General features: G+C 35.2%; 1 protein-coding gene across 2 annotated transcripts in view; it reads right to left on the bottom strand.

Moving 5' to 3' along the window:
• The window catches only part of CFAP20DC (CFAP20 domain containing), an 84,235-nt gene that overhangs the window by 47,642 nt on the left and 15,502 nt on the right, over positions 1-21,091 (bottom strand). For both annotated transcript variants that reach the window (XM_055806736.1, XM_055806737.1), the window contains exons 6-8: positions 10,217-10,331; positions 7,239-7,392; positions 3,841-4,002 (exon numbers count right to left, since the gene is read on the bottom strand). In XM_055806736.1, coding sequence (XP_055662711.1) covers positions 3,841-4,002; positions 7,239-7,392; positions 10,217-10,331 — 431 coding nt within the window. The remainder of the gene's footprint in view (positions 1-3,840; positions 4,003-7,238; positions 7,393-10,216; positions 10,332-21,091) is intronic.

The following is a 21,091-nucleotide window of genomic DNA, read 5'->3' as shown; positions in this document are numbered from 1 at the left end:
TCATTCTTTAAATGAACATTCATCTTTCTGTTTAGATATATCATACACATTATTTTACTTTTTTAAGTTTTACAGTCCCTCGTATTTTGACAATCCAGCCAAGATACATTGGTTTTTGAAAACAGTCACACAGAAACTGAATTCCAGAGTTTCCTCTGCTATTTCAAAAAGAAATTTATAATCAAACTTCAAAACAGAACTTTGGCTCGACTACTTGTAGGGTAATAATACTCTAAAATACTATTTTCCTTTTAATACCACAAAAAACAATACTTGCATGTGGAAAAGGCTGAATGTAATTTAGATAAATAAATGTATGAAGGGTCTTACTCTAAGGAAAAAATTTACCCCCTCCATTTCAGCTGCTGTAGGAAAAAAGCTGCCTTTACTAATGAGGTATATCAAGAGACAACAAAAGTTAACAACTTGGAAAAAGCGTCAGCATGGTAGCTTTAGTGTGGATGATAAAATCTTTATGAGTTGTTTTTCTCATATTCTTGTAAAAGCAGAAGAAAATAAGTTTATAAAGTATTTTCTTAAACCTTTCAAATTATCAAGGTTGTTCTCAAAGAAATACTTATTTCAAAGTTTATTTTTCTTTAGTTTCATGAGATGCTACACCTTAAATACTATTGTTGAATGTCATAGTCGTGTCTTGCATAGTACTGAACTTCACCAGTAGTTATCATTCGCTGTAATTTATCTTACTCTTTTGGTCAATACTTTGCACATGTATTTCCAGAGCATTTTATTAGAAATGGTGGAAATGAGTATTCACTGAACTCAAACACCAAAGATGAGAATCCTCAAGACTGAGAAAGTACTAAAACCAGTGGAATAAAAATGTATCTTCCTTACCTACAGCACCACTTCTAACATTGCCTACACTGATGAAGATGCATTGGAAATGGATTCTTTTATGTAATTTGCTTGTTCAGATGCACTTCTAAACTACTTCAGACCTACTTCCTTCTCAAAAAACGTTCTACTGCCCTGTTTTAGTATAATGTATCAATGACTCATAAAAGGTGATACAGAGTAGGGGGAAAATGAAAAACTTCAGTAAGACACTGTGATTATTATATGGGCCAAATTAAAGGTTTAGTCTTGTGTCTTGTACAGAAGCCAATAATACCATAACAAAAGAGCGAAGAGGGTGCCTGTAGAGAGAGATTTCACCTGTGTATTTTTCTAAGCTTTAGCAGCAAGAAGTTTATGTACTTCTCAAGTTTAAGCTGAAAATAACAATCAACTCAACGTTTTAAAAGGGGCAAAATTATCACTTCTCCATGAAGGACATAAACCAGAGCCTACAAAATATTCTCATTTTAAAAGCCATTATCACCCTCTTTTTTAAGAAGTGCTTGCACATATTCCAGGATGTTTACTGTCGCAAATGGATTTACTGAATAACTCTACTAAAAAAAAAAAAAAAAAAAAAAGAGTACAGATTAGTTATGTGCAACTGGATTTACAAAAACAGTAATAACCTGGGAATGAGGAAATTCTATTTTTAATATGTTTAGAATTCTAACCAATGAAATGCACTACTAGTGAAAAATACGGGGGTTTTCTGCACTGATTTATTTCCTCATTGGAAATGTAGCTGACATCTTCAAAACCCCAAAACTATCCAAAACTCCCTGATTTTGTTCACCCACAAATCCCCCCTGTCAACAGCTGAAAAATTTATTTCATTCTTTACATAGTTACCTTAAGACCACTACTGTTTATGAATAATTTTACAACTACAGAGTTCCATTAATGAACACAATACATGTCTCTTACTCTATTACTGTTATTTAATGATGATCTATTTCATTACAAAGAGATATTCATTATTTTGAATCAAAATATTAAGGACTGTAAAGACATTTGCCTTAGTGAAATTTTGCTACTGACTTTACTGTAGGCAGGAAACAATACACAGTTTTAAAGCAAACCAGCATCTTTAGTAAAAAGCAGTTAATTGTCTAACCCAAGTCTATTTCAGCAATTTCACATTCAAATCTTAGCATTTGCTTCTACAGTTCAGTTTCTACTGATTCTTGGCTTACAAATCTTATGCAGACTGACATGCCAATTTAAATATCAAAACACATGAAGTGCTATTTAGAACAGGCCAATAATCTGTTCAACATCCAGTTTCAAACAATGGCCAAATACAAATGCTTCAGAAATGGCACAAGGTAATTTCAGTAGGGATTTAGGAAACAATCTGCCTTCAATGCAGTTCTTAGAGTAAGGCTGGAAAAACCTAGAAGTGCAAGACTAAAATTTTCCCTTCACATTTTTACAGGTGCTAAGTATGACGACATGTATATTACTCTTACCCTTATAAATTGCCAACTGATTTTGGAATCGTACAAATTTCTTTACTTCACCAGCTTATTGTAACAGTATATTCCACATTTTAATCATAATCACATTTTAAACATGGTATTTTCTTTTATCAGTTTTTAATTTTTAACTGCATCATCACATCACATGATGTCTTGGTTTTGTACCATGAGATAGGAAAAGTAGCTTTTATTGAAATTTCTTTGTATTGTTTTTACTTTATAAAATCCTTTTAGACAATTTTAATGTTTTCAGCATATCTTCATGTGAGAGTTTCATTCATGCTGCTTCTCTCTGAATCACTTCTCTGCGTGTAAAATCTGAGATAGTTTAACTGATAATGTATAAAGTATTTTTATAATAATGCAAAACTGATTTAAAGGTTTGATACCTTTTCCATTTCATATGAGTTTAAAATTCCTGCTACCCAGTATCTTAGTTTTTTTTAAATGTAGCTACATATTAAAATCTGAGAATTCCACTGAGCTATAGCTATGGTGATGATAACTTTCCTTCCTTAAGTCATTTAATTTTGACCCTTTAAAGCTTAACATTCTCCCCCAAGTACAATCCTTTGCATTTTCCAATGCTAGATTTTACACAGTATCACATCACACATTTACCTAGTACAGTGGTCCCTAGCTCATAATTTTTCAACACAGTGGCCACAAGAAATAAAAAGAGTAAACTGAAAGTTTGTTTAGCAAAATGTTTCCTGCGTGTTACCTGCTCCGTAGTTTTTCATTTAAAAGCACATAGGGGATTGCCCACTTTACAAGTTTAAAACTCTCTGAAGTCCCACTCTACCAGCCTAGTATCCGTATCATTTTGCTCCCACATTATTAACTTTTGAGATTATTCATAACTATAATAAACAATACAGAGCCTAGAACAAAAAACTTTTGAGGTCTCCTGCTGTTAGTCCTCAGCTACAACAAAAAATTAAAATGTGATCCTATGTTTGCTTTCTGCCTCTTATTTTTTATCCAAGTCAATAGTTTGTACCTTGGCACATGACTGCTTAGTTTATTTAATAAATCTCTTCTATGCAATGCTGTGAAAGCCTAAATCATATTTTATTATCTTATATCTTACAGAAACATTCAAGTAACTCCAAGACACCAACAAGACAAGATGTCCTTTTTCAAAATATAAGCTGAGGAGACTATACATGGTCATATTGTTAGAAGAGTTACATTAATGTAAACATACTTTAAAAAGAAGTGTAGCAACCAAACAGCCACACTTCAATGTACATTCAGAAGACATACCTCATATATTGTTATTACGAATTCCATGCCTGAATTAGAATTGTTCAGGCTGCACATAGATCTCTGAAACTATAGAACTGACGTATTTATGTGCTCATGACACAACAGCTATGTAAAAGTTGTCATGTTTTAAGACACTGGAACTCTTAACATGCACTTTTTAAAAAAATCATTATTTGAACGTATACTGTAGAGATCATATTCACAGTATTTTGATACAATAGAATACCTGTTTCCTGCACTGTTACCGGGCATCTCCTGCATTTTATTTCTGGCTTGTGAATTTTAGTCAGGTTCAGCAACTGTGTAACTTGTGGCACATCTGCATTCAGCTGGCAGGTTCGAGGAATAACATCTGTGGGCTCATTTGGCATAAATGGAAAACACATACCTAGAATCAAAAAACATGGGCTTTACTTCACTGAAATGACACAATGAAATTAAATTCCACTTACACTATTTGTTAGATTACAGATACTTTAGTTCATGTGGTTATAACAATTCAATAGATTACAGTAATTTGAAAAAAAATGCGCTGCAATTATTCACTTCTAAGACTATAAGCATGACAACTTTAAAATGATATTGTGTATTTTTTAGGGCAAAAAAATTAATTACATTTAAACTAAGAAATATGCACCAGTGTTTGGAATTGCCATAGTAAATCAACTTCTTTGATTTGGCAAGTGAAAAAGCAAAACAGAATCACAAAATACATGTTGTTAATTTTTATTACAACTCAGCTTTAATTCTAATACTGATATATTGATTTTCAGACAAAATGAACATCTGAAAATGGTACTGATATCAGTGGGACTGAAGTGGCAAATAGAGAAGTCCTGTATGTGCAAATAAAGAATTTGACATGCTTTAATTCCAAACTTTGGACAGCATCACACTTTCATGATGAACTTAAACACTGTCAATCTATCTATTCTTGTGACACCAGGCACTAGTAGGATGTGATCTGATTGTCTCTGCTTTCTCTTTGATAAACAATATAGACTGAGTTTATGAAAGTATCCAGAGTAAGACATTCCTGATGTTCTGATGTAAATTAATTCCAAATTTCAATAGACTTGAACATAGCAAGCTAATGGATATTAGCCTCTTTTCCAAGGATAAAAAGAGGAAAATATAGCCCTAAAATGAAACACAAATAATGGATTAAGAGCTCCTAACAGACGAGTTCAAGTATCCCATGTTATATTTCAGTAGTGGACATATCTTTTCAACCATTTTTTCCACCAAGCTGATACATTATTTACTGCTGTAAGACGATACTTAGTGACTTAGAACCCCATATGTAACCTCAGGATTACTATGGAAACCAGAAACTAGGTATATATCAAGCTTGCATGCCTCAATATCATGGGGCAGAGAAGATGAATTCATTCCACTTCTATCTCAATGATCTCATACAGAAATAATTTCTCGGTATATGTGGTTTCTCCTTTGCACTTGCTATCATTTTAAGAATGCAAAACATATTGTATATAAGCAACTAAGAAAGAATAACACACATACAGCACCTTGAAATCACTACTTTCATCACCAAGGAGATCTAAGCAAAGAACTCAACCCTTGTCCTGGTTTCAGCTGGGATAGAGTTAATTTGCTTCCTAGTAGCTGGTACAGTGCTGTGTTTTGGATTTTGTATGAAATACTGTTGATAACACATTGATGTTTTAGTTGTTGCTGAGCACTGCTTACACTAAGTCAAAGACTTTTAGCTTCTCACTCCACCCTGCCAGCGAGGAGGCTGGGGGTGCAAAAGATGTTGGGAGGGGACACAACCGGGACAGCTGACCCAAACTGGCTGAAGGGATATTCCATACCATATGATGCCATGCTCAGTATTTAAACTAGGGGGAAAGCTGGCCAGGGGGCCACTGCTTGGGAAACAGATTAGGCATTGGCTGGTCAGTGGTGACCAATTGCTTTTAATTCACAGCAATTGTTTTTCTTGGGTTTTATTTCTCTTTTTATTATTTTCCCTTTCATTACAATTTATTATCATTATATTTCAATTATTAAACTGTTATTATCTCAAGCCATGAGTGTTCTTACTCCCAATTCTCTCCCCCATCCCACTGGAGGGGGTGAAATGAGTGAGTAGCCGTGTGGTGCTTAGTTGCTGGCTGGGCTTAAACCACGACAACCCTCGTTATGAGTTGCAATGTCATTGCATTCAGTGGAGATCGACTAACTGGTCCAATCATCTGAGAGGGAAAAAAAGCTTTATCAAATCATGATTGTTAACTGAAAGTTAATTAATAATAACAAAAAACTACTATTGTTTTTCTGTAATTGCGTATGAAGTGTAGAGGTATTTTTATACACCCAAACCTTGAGCTGGAACATAATTTTAAGCCTTGCCTAGATAAGGAAATTCATAAGCATACAGAAGATACTAATGCTCATCAGCTGTGTAATAATCATAGAATTGATAATCCAGTAATTAAAAGTGCAATATTTTACCATGCATACAGTTTATTAAAGCTGTCTACTCATTATGTTAACTTCATTTTGGAATTCTGGAACTCATTTAGAACATTTACACACATTTCAAATTGTTTAGAATGGAAGAGAGAAAACAATGTACCAATGGAATTAAATTAAAGCCAGTGAGGCTTCTAACTGCAGTTTCTGCAGAGAATTTAGCAGATTCTCTCTGTAGACATTTTTTGAATTAATTTTTTTTCCAACTTCATCAACAAAAAGAAGCATAAGCATAATGATCACATATTTCCCCCTATTTGTTTAGGTTTTCCAAATAGAAGCTATGTTTTGTTACAGTTATAATACTGCTAACTATCCATCCTTCAGAAACCAGAACAGTTTTTTCAGGTGTGTTCTTTAAAATTCACAAAATGAATATTTGAATGAAATTGAAGCTGAATTACACCAAAGGTTCCTCTAAAATACAAAAGTGCCACCTCTGCTTTTTCAATTCCTCTCTATTACTGCAAATTTCAGCAAGGAATAAAGTTCTCTCCCTTGGAAAATAATGATTCAGGATTATGATTCTAGTTTGGAGACTGGTAAACCTTTGACCAATGCTCTATTAGTAATACAATCATTTTTCAGCTCACCACCAATATTACTTTCCCAATGAACAAGGACACATTAGGATAAATGGACTAGAGATCACCGAGAGGTGTTTATGATAGTTGCAGAGCTCCGAGTCATCTAATATTGTTTTGTTACAGTTTCATCTTGGATTATTTACAGAAAAAATCTTCATCAGCTGCTAAAGTCCAAAATCAGGAACACAAACAGCCAATGCTGCTAAGTGTAAGTACTTATCTTTCCTCTTCAGACAGTCAGGTTGGCCAAACCCTGATTTCTATCAGCATGAGAGACTCTCATTACAACAAGCTCTCTACTTGATAAAACTTGCCAGAATACCTTTAAGGAAGTCAATGTTTAAAACAAGAGGAGTATACATATATTTCATTAGTTGCCTAAAGTCCAACGCTAACAGAATTAATATGCTGTACTACCACTTTAATTTTGATGAAATCATATGATCTTTCAGATTGCCAATCTGATGACTAAGAAGCTTTTGATTTTATAATATGAACAGATTATGATTAAGTCTACATAGTAATTGTAACACACCACCTTCCTCAGCTGTATCTTGAGGCTTGGATTTTAAAGTGAAGATCTTTCTCAGTTTACAGTTAGCTGAAATAATAATTCCATCCAACGACCGGAAGCCAGCTCCTCTGAATATTTCACTGGTGAATGCTACCAAGTCAATACACATATTGCACCACTAGAAAAGAGAAACAGTCCTCTTTAATAAAATGCAAACACTAACCATTGCAGAAGAGTATTAGTGTATCGTTCTCTATCAATGAAGACTCTGTGGAGTATTCGATTCTCACAGGCTGTGATTCACAATGCATAACATTTTGACATTAAAAAAAGATATTGCTGTATTTGCACTTAAAACAATTATTTATACAAGCAAATCAGTACATATGACCCAGTGACTGCCAGCCCAAGTGAGCTCCGTTACTTAGCATATCCCAATATATTTCACAGCTAACTTGTGAGAAAATGTATTTATTGAAGGTTTCTAGGGAAAAAAGTTTCGGCAGCTTAAGTGCTCAAAAGGCTATAGTTGGAGATTCTTTGATTATTTCTTTCTGAGATTCATAAAAAGCAGAACGTCTCCAAAGCTTGCATCCCTTCCACACTGAAAACTATCAGGCAAATTTCTGGTATGGTCAAGACCCCAGTGTATCATAAAATCTTAAAACTACTTTTTGTTTACAATAAATTTTATCCACCCCTGATAAGACATTTCCAAAAGACAAATCAGATAATGAGAACTGCCTAGGTTGTGAAAGATACTACTTAAATACATGTTTTAATTCTCATTAAATGATTATTCCATTTGTTTCAGGAAATGCTGTTAAAACACTAACATCAATGTGCTACACTCTCCTGCACTATTCCAGTAGCTCTAAATTCTCTCAGTTTCATTTTTTTCCAATTAATTCAACACTTGTGTATTTCTGTTTTTAATACAGAAATGAACACTTACAGGTATCTACTTTGCATGGGAATCGTATTACAATTCCATTAGCCTCTAGAAAAACAGGTTTCATAGAAAAGTAGTTTCATATAAAACAATACCACAAGCAGAAGAACTAACAAAATATGTTCTCTCGTGGCTTTATCTTTTCCATTTTGAGTCTCTGGTGTTTAAAAACACATGTGCTCATAGCTCTAGTATTCCTAACAATTATTCTCCTCATAGATTCTGAACATCTAGTGAGGGATGAGCTGATGCTAACACATCTTCTGTAACCAGGAAATAAACAGAGATGGCCTTGATGAGAAATGCAACCATTTTCATTAAGTTTGCAGAACTGCAATATATCTGATATGATTACTCACGTGTAAATGTAGTTGACCAATGGGTTTGAGTTTTATTTACTAAGACATAATGATTGCACATACCTCATTTCCTTGTAAAGTCAAGTAAAAGTAGTAGTTTCTAAATGCCAAATAGTAAATATTTTTTGAGAAAAAATTTAAGTGCCTACCTTACTATTCAGCCTCTGTCTGAAATTTTGGAAGGAAAGGGATACTTGTTTTGAAAACACCAAGCAATGGAATGCAAAATGCAGTATTTATAATTATAACTGATATTTCTATTACTGAAGTTGAAAAATAGCATCATTTGTAAGAACAGAATACAGGAAGCTAGCATATGAAAATGTGAAGTATGTTCTACTGATAGAACAAACAACATATAAAATCCTTATTCACAACCAATCATGAGGATAATAACAATCAGCTTGTGTATACCCTAAGTTAAACTATCAGTCAGGCAAAAGATCTATCTCATCACTGAAAGCAGTATACTTCCTCCTTTAAGTAAAAGCAACAATAAAAAGGCAGGTAACCATTTAGAAGATGACAAATACATATTCAGATATACTAAGAAATACAGACCTACTCTTTAAGGTTGGTCAAGCATTAAGGTTATTAAAATGTTTTGTCATTATAACTGATCAGAGCATTTAGACAGATCTCTGATTAATATTTTATTATTTAAATTAAGATACATAACTGAAGTTTATATTCTGCTTGAATTTAACGTAGTGTACATTAATGCATACTTTAATCCTGAAACATTTGTGCTAGCCTGACACCAAGACCAACTAACTAAAATTATACTCAAAAAATAATTTCATTTCAGTGGATCTTGAATTAACAGCAACTTCAGTGGTATGATCTGATGCATATATTATTTGAATAAAATCCAACCACTTCTTCCCACAATACAACCCCCCCCAGAAATCTAGAATTATCACTGCTGCCTTCACCTTAACTATCTTAAAAGAAGTCATAACTTCAGACGTTTTTGTGAAATATTCTCTCATGTCTAGCCTTAAATCCACAGCTGCTTACTACACTAAGTGTTATCTAGTTCTCTTAGTACATAGTTATATTTTAAAATATTTGAAATCTAAGTAATCTCATCTCCAAATGATACTCGAAAGCAGTATTTGAGATGTGAGTCTTTACAGGGTTATATGGTAACCATTAGGTTTTGTATCCTGAGAGCTATTAGCATTATGTTGTAGCTGGGTGTGGGAGAGGGGAACGGAGAGATGATGCCTATTGTTTTATTTGCATCAGTTTGACGTGTGCCTTGTTTTATATATACATATACATGTTATATATACACCAGAATCTGGAAGAACCTGAAGCACATGAAAGTAGCCATCAGCCACAGCCTACCTGCAGCTTCAGTGAACACAGTAAAAGGCCACTACAGGAAAAGGTACACATGAACAGGAGCACTACAATGAAGAATTATCTGGGACACAGAACTTTGGAGGGGCTGAATAGACAGAAGTAAGAGATAAACACATCACAAACAGCATAATCTTGGAAAAAGGGAATGAACTCCTACTGTTAAAAGAAGGGTAGAAGAGTAGTAGTATTAGGCAGTTCTGATACCGTTCAGCGGAAAGGACACACATGGTAATTTCAACACATCTATAAACTTGCATAAAACATTTCTGATAAAAAAGCATGCTCAACCACAGTTCAGGCAATATTCCCAAAGTACCTACTATTTTGCGCTTGATCGTAAACAGAGGAATTTTTGCATGCAGAGGGGTTACAGACAACTCCTTGTGGACCGTTGATAAATACAATCTTCTTTTAATATTTCCTAAATCAGTTACCCTATAAAAGAAAAAGCAGGAGACGATGGAACAGATCTTTGTCAATTCAATAATCCAGTATCTTTGGGCAATCACAAAAAACCTATTCATATGCAGAACCTTTGTCAGTGATAACAAATATGGAATTCAAGAATTACTTCTTTTACATGATAAGTAATGAGATTTCCTTCTCAAATTCAAACTTGGTGGCTATATTCCTGCATATATAAAATCACTTTACATGCTAATTTTATTTCAACAGTCTACATTCTTTGCTAGATTTCCATAGCCCTTCAGACTATGAAAGAATTCAATTTGTACGAACTGAGAAGCCAGTGGCCTTTAATAATCACACTTGCTTCTGCCCCTTAAGCTTGTGTTACCTTGGGACACACTGTCACCTGCTAACTAGAAAAACATTATTTGCTTTCTTTTCCTAAAAATGCCTCTGTCATTTTATATAGACTCTTTGTCAGCTTGAAGATAGACACAAGACATTTTCTGTCTGTTTTACTTCCTGAGCACATCTCTTCAAATGTGAATTGTAATACAGCAGTTTATTGCTCACTATTCAGGTCATCACACAATGACACCAAGGACACCGGATTTAAACATTTCTAATAGATTCAGACCACAGCCACGATAACAAAGATTAGGTTTCCTTTAAACTGATAAAGGGGCTCATTTTTATGCTCTGTTTCCTTCAAATCTATATTGGTTTTGGCTGGGCTAGAGTTAAATTTCTTCAGAGTAGCTCGCATGCTGCTATGTTTCACATCTGTGATGAAAACCGTGCTGATACCATAGGGCTGCTCCAGTGGCTGCTGAGCCGTGCCTACAGTCAGCGCCTTTCTGGTTCTCACACTGTCCCGCTAGAGAGCAGGCGGGGGGCAGACGGCGAGGACAGCTGCCCCCCACCAACCCAGGGGACAACCTATATCACAGGATGCCACGCTCAGCAATAAAAGCTGTGCGGAAGGAAGAGGAAGGGGAGAAGTTCAGAGTGATGGTGTTTGTCTTCCCAAGTAACTTAGGCGTGATGAAGCCCTGCCGACGGGAAGCAGCAGATGCCTCATTTAGCTTTGGTTGCACATGCAGCTCTTGTTTTACCCGTTCAACTGTCTTGATCTCAACCAGGTATCAAGAAGTTTTGCACTTTCACCGCCCCTTAGTGCAGGGGGAGCGAGAGTGGCCATGTGCAGCTTTGCTGCCTACTGGGGTTAAACCGCAGCAGCAGCACAACTGCGATATTCCCCAGCAGCCCCACCTTATACTGGAAAACACACGTTACTTTAAAGGCTACAATCTGTATGGGGAAATAATGGTTAATTTGCCTATTATTTTTGAACGAGCCTATTTCTAACAGATGGGTATTACTCTGTAATCAGCAGCCCCTCCAAGAAGATGACAAATAATTACAAGAAACAACTTCCTGTCACTACTTAGTGTTCTTGAAAATAATTATTTATAATCATATTTAAATGCTGGGTTTTACTTTAAAATTGTGAGACTGCCCCATAGATTTATTTATTTATTTTTAAACTACTGAAAAATCTTTTTCATGAGTAAGGACTACCTGTAGCTTAAGTAACGCAATGTTGTCACCCAAAATTTACAGATAAAATACCCTGAAATGTTCTTAGGTTTCCTTAGGCCAGCTTAGGAGGGCATTAAATGGAGCAACTTACAGACTTTGGCTATTTTTGGCACTTTGAGAGTTCAACCAAGGACAGTACAAACCACACTGCAAGTATGTAAACATCAAAAGATTCTACTAGTACGGGCTATAAAAACACAGAAGCACCTGCTAGTTTCTCGGTAATCATTAAGACCACCACGCAAAGCAAACAAAGCCCGTCAGCTTTGCAAAACTTGGTGATTCTTTCCTCTCCCTTGCAGACAATTTATCTTTAATCTATTCACCCTCATAACATGGGTGGGCAAATCAAAAGAAAGTGGAAGAGTCTACTAGCTGTTTCATTTTGAAAGACTACCAGTTCTTCTCAATAAATCACATGCACTTTCAAAGGCAGCAAATTCACTACTGTGCCAGGGGAAGAACATTATATCCTCACCACTGCTATCGTTTGACATAGCAGATTTCACTATCAGCTGCATATATATTTATGGATGGATGAGTAATACCATCAAGTCCTTGGAAAGCAATTTAATCAGAAGATCTCAGTTACAATGCTAGCGTCCTGGGCTTGGTCTTACTTTTGAAGAAATATAGGCAAGATATAATTTGCCCAAGATAATCAGCAAATTAGCCACACAGCTAAGCCTGTGCCCCAGATCAAGGCTTAGTTTCATCCATCATTTTGCTTCTCATACACACTTTGATGAAAAAAATCTATAGATGTAGTTTTCAGAAACTCTCCACTCTATTCTAAATCTTGATGTTTAGAAGTGCTAAGAAATTGAGGCACCAAAGAACTCCAAAGGATTGGAGCAGTGGTTTCTTGAAACGCCCCTAGATCTCCTGGTTATGTGCAGAGCTAAGCAACCAGGTAGTTGCAGTAATCTAAGTGCTGAAACATAAAAATACTGTTCCTGCTGAAACTCAAACTGTGCAATTCTCAATGGAGAACGTTGCTTTAAATGATGCTATGACAGAGCAGTAGAAACCTAGACTTAAGTCACGCATATATCCAAATAACTGGCAATAAAAACTTAAGTTCACTTTAAAGTATTAGTTCAATACGTTTAAGTTTTATTATTTATTTTTATATGAATAGTTTTATCTTTCTCCCTCCTGAAAAAAATTAGGTACCTTAGCAATAAAAAGGCCATTAGTAAATGTACAGCTCAGTTATACTCTGAAGTGCAATACTAAATGCATTCGTTTAGATAAAAATAGACACATTAATGTTAGACTGTCATATAAGTTTAAAGTAAGATGCTTTTTGTGATGCTATGCATGCTGTAAAGAAGCAGTAAACTTTAGATAATAATCACACTGAAAGAAGTTTACAATTTACTTCAGTAAATAAATTTTAAACAATAAAAATATTTATAACCTACAGGCAAAAGTAGGTGAAACATTCGAAGAACAGGCAAAATTGGAGAAAGAAGATGGGCTTAAAATTCTGTAAAATAATTTTTTTACTGGGAGAAGATAAATTATTTGGGAGTTGGTATAACTTTCAGACTTTTCAGTTACATTGCTTCTTATAAAATAAAAATAAAACAAGGGTCTGATGAAACTTTTCTAAAATAATTCAGACAGCAGGAGTTAGAACATTAGAAGACATAAAATGACTCACGTACTTGTGAAACTCACCCTTCTTTTTTTCTGTTATCAAAAAGCATGACCTATGTTAAACCTACAAAGAAACATCTGCAGCACACATCTTTATTTTCAAAAATGCATTTAAAAATCTATATAGGAGTTAATGTATTTTTATTATGTCTGTGCTTGAGTATTTATATCTAAGGGTCAGACATGTGATAGAAAAGTAATGAGACCACGTTGAGAAAAATGAGGCAGTCAACAAGAAAATCAACCTCATTTATAATAATATTCCTGTGATCAGCAGGTGCATAACTCTCCCAGCTATGGTCATTAAGTGCATTCATTTCACATTTAACATCTACATTTGCAAACCATTTGAAAGTAAAATTACCTTCCAATTCAATTTTCAATTTTATTTTATATCTTCAGCTTTGATTGACTATTCTCCTCACAATGGTAATTATAGTGAGATTGCAAGTAAATGGTAGCAACTACCCAAGAGCACAGATAAACTCATCTTCCCAGATTACTTATTCACTTTGCTTCTGTACGTATAATAATTTATAACCATTTGTTAATGTTCAATTCAAGGATTAACATGAACTTAAGAAAAATGATGCTGGACTGTTGAAGGGATGCTTCATTTATCAGGCTCACTTGTTCTTAAAATGAAAGTGTTTTTCTCATTTATAAAATGACTTAAACTGGAAATTCACTAAACATGAAAGCAGGTATTTCACTGATGTTGCTAAGCAAAGAGCAACTCCCATACAATTTATTATTAATGAAAATCTCTTTGTATCCTGGTCAAAATCCAGACATAATCTTCTGCGAAAGCTTAACTATTAGTATGTTAGTATATTAGTACTTAGCAACTGTAGTGCCATTTTCTCCATAAAATGTACATGCTTCAGAAACATTAGATAGTATCATCATCTCCATTTTAAAGACAGAAAACCAAAGAAATACCAATGGTCAGTTTATTTGATATGCTCACAAATTCTTAAGTTTCCTTATTCAGGAGCAGTCTGTACTTCATGTACATTTTACTTTATTCGCTGCTTATAAATTGGTCTCATAGGAGATACTATGGTATTGAACTGGCTGCCTGATCATCTAAGTCCAGAGCACTGTATTCTGCTCTCATAAAAACAGACTCAGTTATGTTGAAGATCAATCAAATCTCTACAAAATAAGAAATACGGAAAACTGATGTGTCAGCCAGACCTAGAGAACAAGTTGTGAAGAATCAGATTTTTATATACCTGAATTTTCTGTTCATAATGTTTTTTTGGAGAGAATTAAGGAAGAAACACAAAGTCCCCTTAAACAGTATCCATTAAAAGGCAGAAATACAGGTGGCAGGTGCAAAAAAGAATCATCAAATCTGGTTGCCAGAATAGAAAAACTTTCCAAATATGAGAAGTTACAAAGATATGGTGATTCCTGAGCTCTCCCTACAAGACAGACATACTTGCAATCAATTCTCCAGCTGAAAGAATGACCTGGTATTTTCACTGGTCAAGAATAATTTGTTCTGAAAATTTCATTGCTCTTTGAACTTCACATTTCAAAAATGATTCTGGAAGTGGTCATTAATATTCATAACACTGTAGAAACTTTTCTCAGTATTTTAACATCCTTTGTTTTGAAATGAGCTCATCTTTCTTTTATTTTCAGGTATTTAGTAAATTCTATTTTGAGGCATGGTTGTACGTTCCTCTGAAGCATGGCTAACTGTGCCAAATTGTTTAGAAAACCGTAATTCTAGAAAATAGTTTTTAATTTGTTCATTACGAAGTACTCTAATGAGTATTAATATGTGGAAAGTTTAGTGCCTACATTTCAAGAATCTAAACAAATTACCCTTATAATGCAGTTATTTATGCCTGCAACCAATTCTGTTGGCTCTTTTCTTTAGTTTATTGGCTGCTATTCTTTCCACTTCATTTTTCTTTCCATGAATTATCTATTCTAAAGGGACAATCTGTCCTTTTACATTTACAAAGACACAGGAAAAGGTTATGTTTGCACCTGCTCTGTGCAACAGTTCTCTTAAGTACAGCCATATTTCTCACATTTAAACCATTTATTCTAATTACTAAGAATTGCTAAGAAGTCTGCCCTTTAGAAAGACAAAAGTAAGTTTTCTTGCTAATACTGGATTATACATTTACTTTGGCATATGAAAATCCTAACAAACCCTAACAACCAGCCAAACAGGATTGTCTACTCCATGTTACTTAAATTGATCCACCAACCAAATACCCACCAACCATAATTAGTACTTTTCTTCTCTCTGAAGTCCTAGAAGACAGTAATTTATTCTGTAGTATCAGTTACCTAGCCCAGAATCTGACTCAAACCATCTCCTTTCTAGTTTGAAATGAAGTATGTTACTTGGATTATCATAGTCTGTGACTGAGTATACCTTCTTAGATCTAAATTTACTTGTCACTAAATATTCAGAAGAATGTAATAGTTTTATCTAAAATTAGAATTTTAGTTTATCTTTACAGTGAAAAAGCTGGGTTTTTTTACCCCAATAACCTTCAATTTCTTGTAGGATGTAACAAAATCATTTTCATCAAGGTCTATGCCATTAGAATCCCATGGCACTCTCCCTTTAAGAGACAGATTGATACAGTATTCCACTAAGTTAATTTTACCTCTGTTTTTGCTCTGATCTCTTTTTGAACTTAGTAAGAGAATGAAAGCATCTCAGGGTCAGAAGAGCAAGTGAAATGGTTTTGCCTAGCAATTTAAAATAGAACAAAAAATTCTCAATGTTAGTGGCAAGGTTTATGGAAAGATCATCAGCCGTACAGAGCTCACGGTGAAAGCCTGCCAATAAAGAGCTGACAAAACAATACAAAGAATCCTCATTCTGACCAACTATAGGGGATTTTTTTCCTCCTTAAAAGGATCATACACAGTTAAGGTAAGAATAAAGGCATGGAAAAAAGTTCCCATCTTTCCAATTTAAATTTGAAGTTTTTGCAGAATCTGCCTCTTTATTTGTATTATGGAGCATTTACTGCTACATGCAATCACCTGCCTGCTTAACTACCTTGCTTTACTCCACCACATCTGTAACAGTGCCATGCCCCACTCTTTGGCAGCTATGAACACAGGACAGCTTTCAGGGATCCAGACAGATCATGTCCTTTTCTTCAATGTCTTCACACCCTGTACACAGTCTCTCCAGAAAGGCAAGCTGAAATGTAAGTAGCCACACCTCCTATCAAGAATAAATCTCAAACCAGATGAAACTTTGAGGCATTATCCCTGAATTATTATTTTTTTCCCATAAACTGAAGTCTTAATGTTATCCTTTAAAATGGTAATTGCAAATATAAGAAAAAACCTATACGGAGACAGCTGCTGCATGAGGCTGGAAACCCTCAAGTCACTGTGAACCCCACTAACTCTGTTCTTGTACGCGATCACTACTGCTGCGTGCCAGATCACACCCATGCCCGCAGCATTCTTCATACAAACAACCCTTATTCCTTATCACTTTGAACTGAAAAAGAGAAGGAGTGGCTCCACCAATACTTCCCTTCCTTTCCTTAGAGGGGTGAAGATAAATACCTCGCTATGCAAATGCAACTATCTATAATTAAGGTGAGCAAATTAAAAAATGAGGTCTATTTAGACATGAACAGTCACATTAAGACAAACAGTAACAGTTTCCAATCGATCAAAAGGGTACTCTGAAGGGTTGACTCAAGTACATTTTCACACCACATTTGACAGTCTCCTTAAACCCTCAGTGTAATTGGAACTACAGGATATTCTAATTAACATACTTATTTTTTACTGTATCTTATTGAAGCATTAACTTGGCAGAAAGCTCATGGTTTGCTTTGCCACTGGAGTCTGAAAAGACCGGCCTCACAGTAACATTCAGAGAAGTGTAATCTCTTCTCTACCTACGTTGTTGACTAATCAAAACTTCTCTTGTCCTCCTTCAAGCAGCTCACAACCCTTATAGGCTATTCAGAATCTAAGATTTTATGTATTGGGCAGAATTAGATATCATGCTAGTCTTTTCTGTTTTAACTCTAGCAGGATGTGATTTATTTTTTTTTAACTTAAAACTTTCCCACAAGATAATACAAAACAGATTATCATCAAAATAACTGAAGATGACAACATTCAACTGTTTAGCCACCTGGATCTCCAGATGTGAGCAATTTTCTCAGTGTTTCAGTATCCTTATTCAGCCCCACCATCATCATTTCTTTCTCACCTTGGTAAACGTGTTCATTGACAAATTTCAAGCCCATAGTTTTTAAGAGAAGTTTTTTCTTATAAAAATATGAGAAAGTTATTCTGATGTCTCCTGGTCTCCTGTTCCATAACTGAAGAAAAAGGAAACCACCCTCTTGAGAATGTTCTTGTTTCACAGCTACAAAATACCTGAGGAAGTTTTTTTCTATGCCTGATGTTTTATACTGATTAATTGAACAAGCAATGAAGTCATATTGATACAAGACAACTTTGAACAGTTTTAGAGCTGCAGAAGCAATGAAAGTCAAATGCAAACAGAAGTACTTGCAGAACAAGGGTAATACATTTATCCTGAGTAGGGGGAAAGATAATACCTATCTTCTTTCAGACCAAGTGGCTAATCTAACTGGCAACATAATTTTAAACTAGGACTGTGTATTTTGTTATCAGTTCTATAATAAATGCATGAATCCTTTTTCACATCTGGAAGCAGGACACCCTGTTCATGAGTACTTTTTTTTTGGTTATCTGTTTCCTAAATTACCACCCATGCTGTGTTGGTACTCTAGTGAGACTGATGACTGGAAGAGTTATTAAAAAGTGGTTACTTTCAAATACAAGTTAATCTCCTTCCAGAGTTATGGAATTTAACATACCCTAATAATTAAGAATGTTTCTTCATTTCACTCCTGCTTCACAAAAAATTCAAGGAGCAAGCCTCATGCTATTAATCATCAGAATTTTAAAAATTGTCTCCAGCTAGATCTGTTCAATGAAGTTTACCTTCAGTCTCTATCAGAAATCTTCAAATACTGTCACAGAAGTACATGACAGAATTAGCATCTATGTCCTGCTTCTAATTTTAAAAGGTTGGTTGAAGTTTTGCAAGATTAACCAAGATTCATATTTTTATTGTTCTGTATCTGAAAACATGCTGCATCTTTAGATTAACATGAATAATTTATCATATCTGTCAAAGCTAAAATGATGACTAATTATGATAGCCTGTGATTCACAAATTCAAACTATTACGGTGTCAATGAATAAATTAGCTATGCATGTAAAATCTACTATGTTCTGCTTATTAAAAATTGGAAAGTAATAAGCCTGTATTTACAGAAACAACTGTTTGAAAAAGGAAATATGGTACAACAATCTATATTCTCTGCTGTTCGCAAGCCTTGCAATAAAATTTCTTATCAACAAGTACAACTACTTTAGGAGCGTGGACATTTTAAGCCCTCTCCTCCTGCAGATTCCTCTATACATAACTAGTTAAAATTTGACAGAAAACTTCTTAAACCTTATCAGGTATGTTCCAGAGTGTGAAACTCCACAGAGTTCCCATTTATTCAATAAATCAAGAGCATCTCTTTGTGTTATAAACCCACTAAGCTTCCATGTATGATCAAACACATCACTCCTCACAGAGTAAAAATAAGCCACAACTGTGGTTTCAGGCCATGCTAATTCCGAGATGTCTTTCCAAAGAGAGTTAGGAAAAAGCTAAACTTTCAAAAGCTAATACCTGCGAACTGTGTTTGATTATTGCCAAGCTTTCTGAAATTCTTCTCCCTAGCAAAAAAACCCACAGGTGAACAAAAAGCAAGCATCTGCCTTAACTCTGATGAATTTCAACAAGTAAAAAAACCCAAACCTAAACTAGATTTAAAATACAAAGTCCTAATTTTAAAATACAAAGTCCTGACACAGGCAGGACTAGTCCCATGCATCAGTGCAGTCTGAGGGCTGACTGGCTGGAAAGCAGCTTTGTACCAAATGACCCAAGTATCCTGGAGGAAGACAAGTTGACCATGAGCCAGCTAAACTTCTTTGCAGCAACGGTAGCTGAGAGCATCCTGGGCTGCATTACAAAGAGCATTGCCAGCAGGTCCGGGGAGGTGGTCCTTCCTCTCTACTCAGCCCTGGTAAGACCACAGCCGGAGTGCTGCATCCAGCACTCAGCTCTGTGATATGAGACATGGACACACCGGTCCAAGTCCAGTGTAGGATAATGAAGGTTATCAAGAGATTAGAGCACCTAACTTAGGAAGAGCAGCTGCGATTCTTTAGCCTTGAGAAGGTTCAAGGGAGAATCTCGCCAATGTGTGTAACTACCTCATCAGAGGGAATGAAGATGACTGAGCCAGACTTCCCCCAGCAGTATCTAAGAATAGATAAGAGGCAATGTGCACAAATTGAAATACCTTAAATACAAGAGATTTTGCTTAAACATATGATTTTTTTTTCCTGTGTGACTGAACACTGAACAGGTTGCCCAGACAGACTGTACAGTATCCATCCTTGCAGAGATCTAAACCCAACAGGACAGAGCCCTGGGTAAGCTGCTCTAGCTGAGTCTGCTTTGAGCAGGTGGGTTGGACTAGACCATCTCTGTAGGTCCTTCCCAACCTCAGCTATGATCTGATTCTGTGAATGGTTGCAGTTTGTCCTTACATTTCTCCTGCCAGCACATGGTTGCAAGAAAAACGGAAGAGAGAAAACCCTTAGTATTTTCATGAAGCTACTAATAATGGGATAAAACTGTGGGAATAACTCCACTGACTAATGAAAGCACGTTAGATATGAAGCCAAATAATTGTAATTTGATTAAAACAGATTTATTTTACAGGACTATTTATTCCAATAGTCCTAAAGAGGAATAAGTATCAGAAGCCATCAGGTGAGTTTATCTTCCCTGCCAAAGTGGGATAAATTTTTTACAGCTACTTACCAGCTGGACAGTTTTTATTCTTTGGTACTGTTGGCAAATTTCACTTATACATTCTTCCAATTTGCCACTCAGAATGAAGCACTACTATAATGGGAATTGATCTCTACCCCGTATATTTTTATTAGCATCTGGACAAGACCTCTTTCCTTTCATTGTAAGACCGTTCTGCATCCAAACTATTTATACCAAAGATCACACTTGTAACAAGCACTGAGTAATATTAAATTTTGGGTTTAAAAAAGTTTTTTCTTGGAACTTGAAATACAGTAATATTTTATTTCTACCCAACAGTAAGCCAGAAAATTAAAGATAAGACTCAACTGATAGATTTGCAAAGAATGCAGACAGATAACCTCTTTATGACAGAAAGGAAGATCTAAGAGTTTTGGATGGTGTTTGTAATCACTCCTAATTCCATTTCTTCGCAAATAACAGGAGCAGAAATAAATGACAAAATCCTGCGAAGTGACAATAGAACAGAAAAAACATCTGGCTATCTACTGAACTAACTCTGCAGATGCAACCATCTAAAAGACCCGATTCATAATTGCATATACGAAAACAAAAACATTCTCTG

The sequence above is a fragment of the Falco peregrinus genome, chromosome 5 (genome assembly GCF_023634155.1).
Source record: "Falco peregrinus isolate bFalPer1 chromosome 5, bFalPer1.pri, whole genome shotgun sequence".
NCBI classification, from domain to species: domain Eukaryota; kingdom Metazoa; phylum Chordata; class Aves; order Falconiformes; family Falconidae; genus Falco; species Falco peregrinus.
This window is presented reverse-complemented; position numbering and strand designations above follow the sequence as displayed.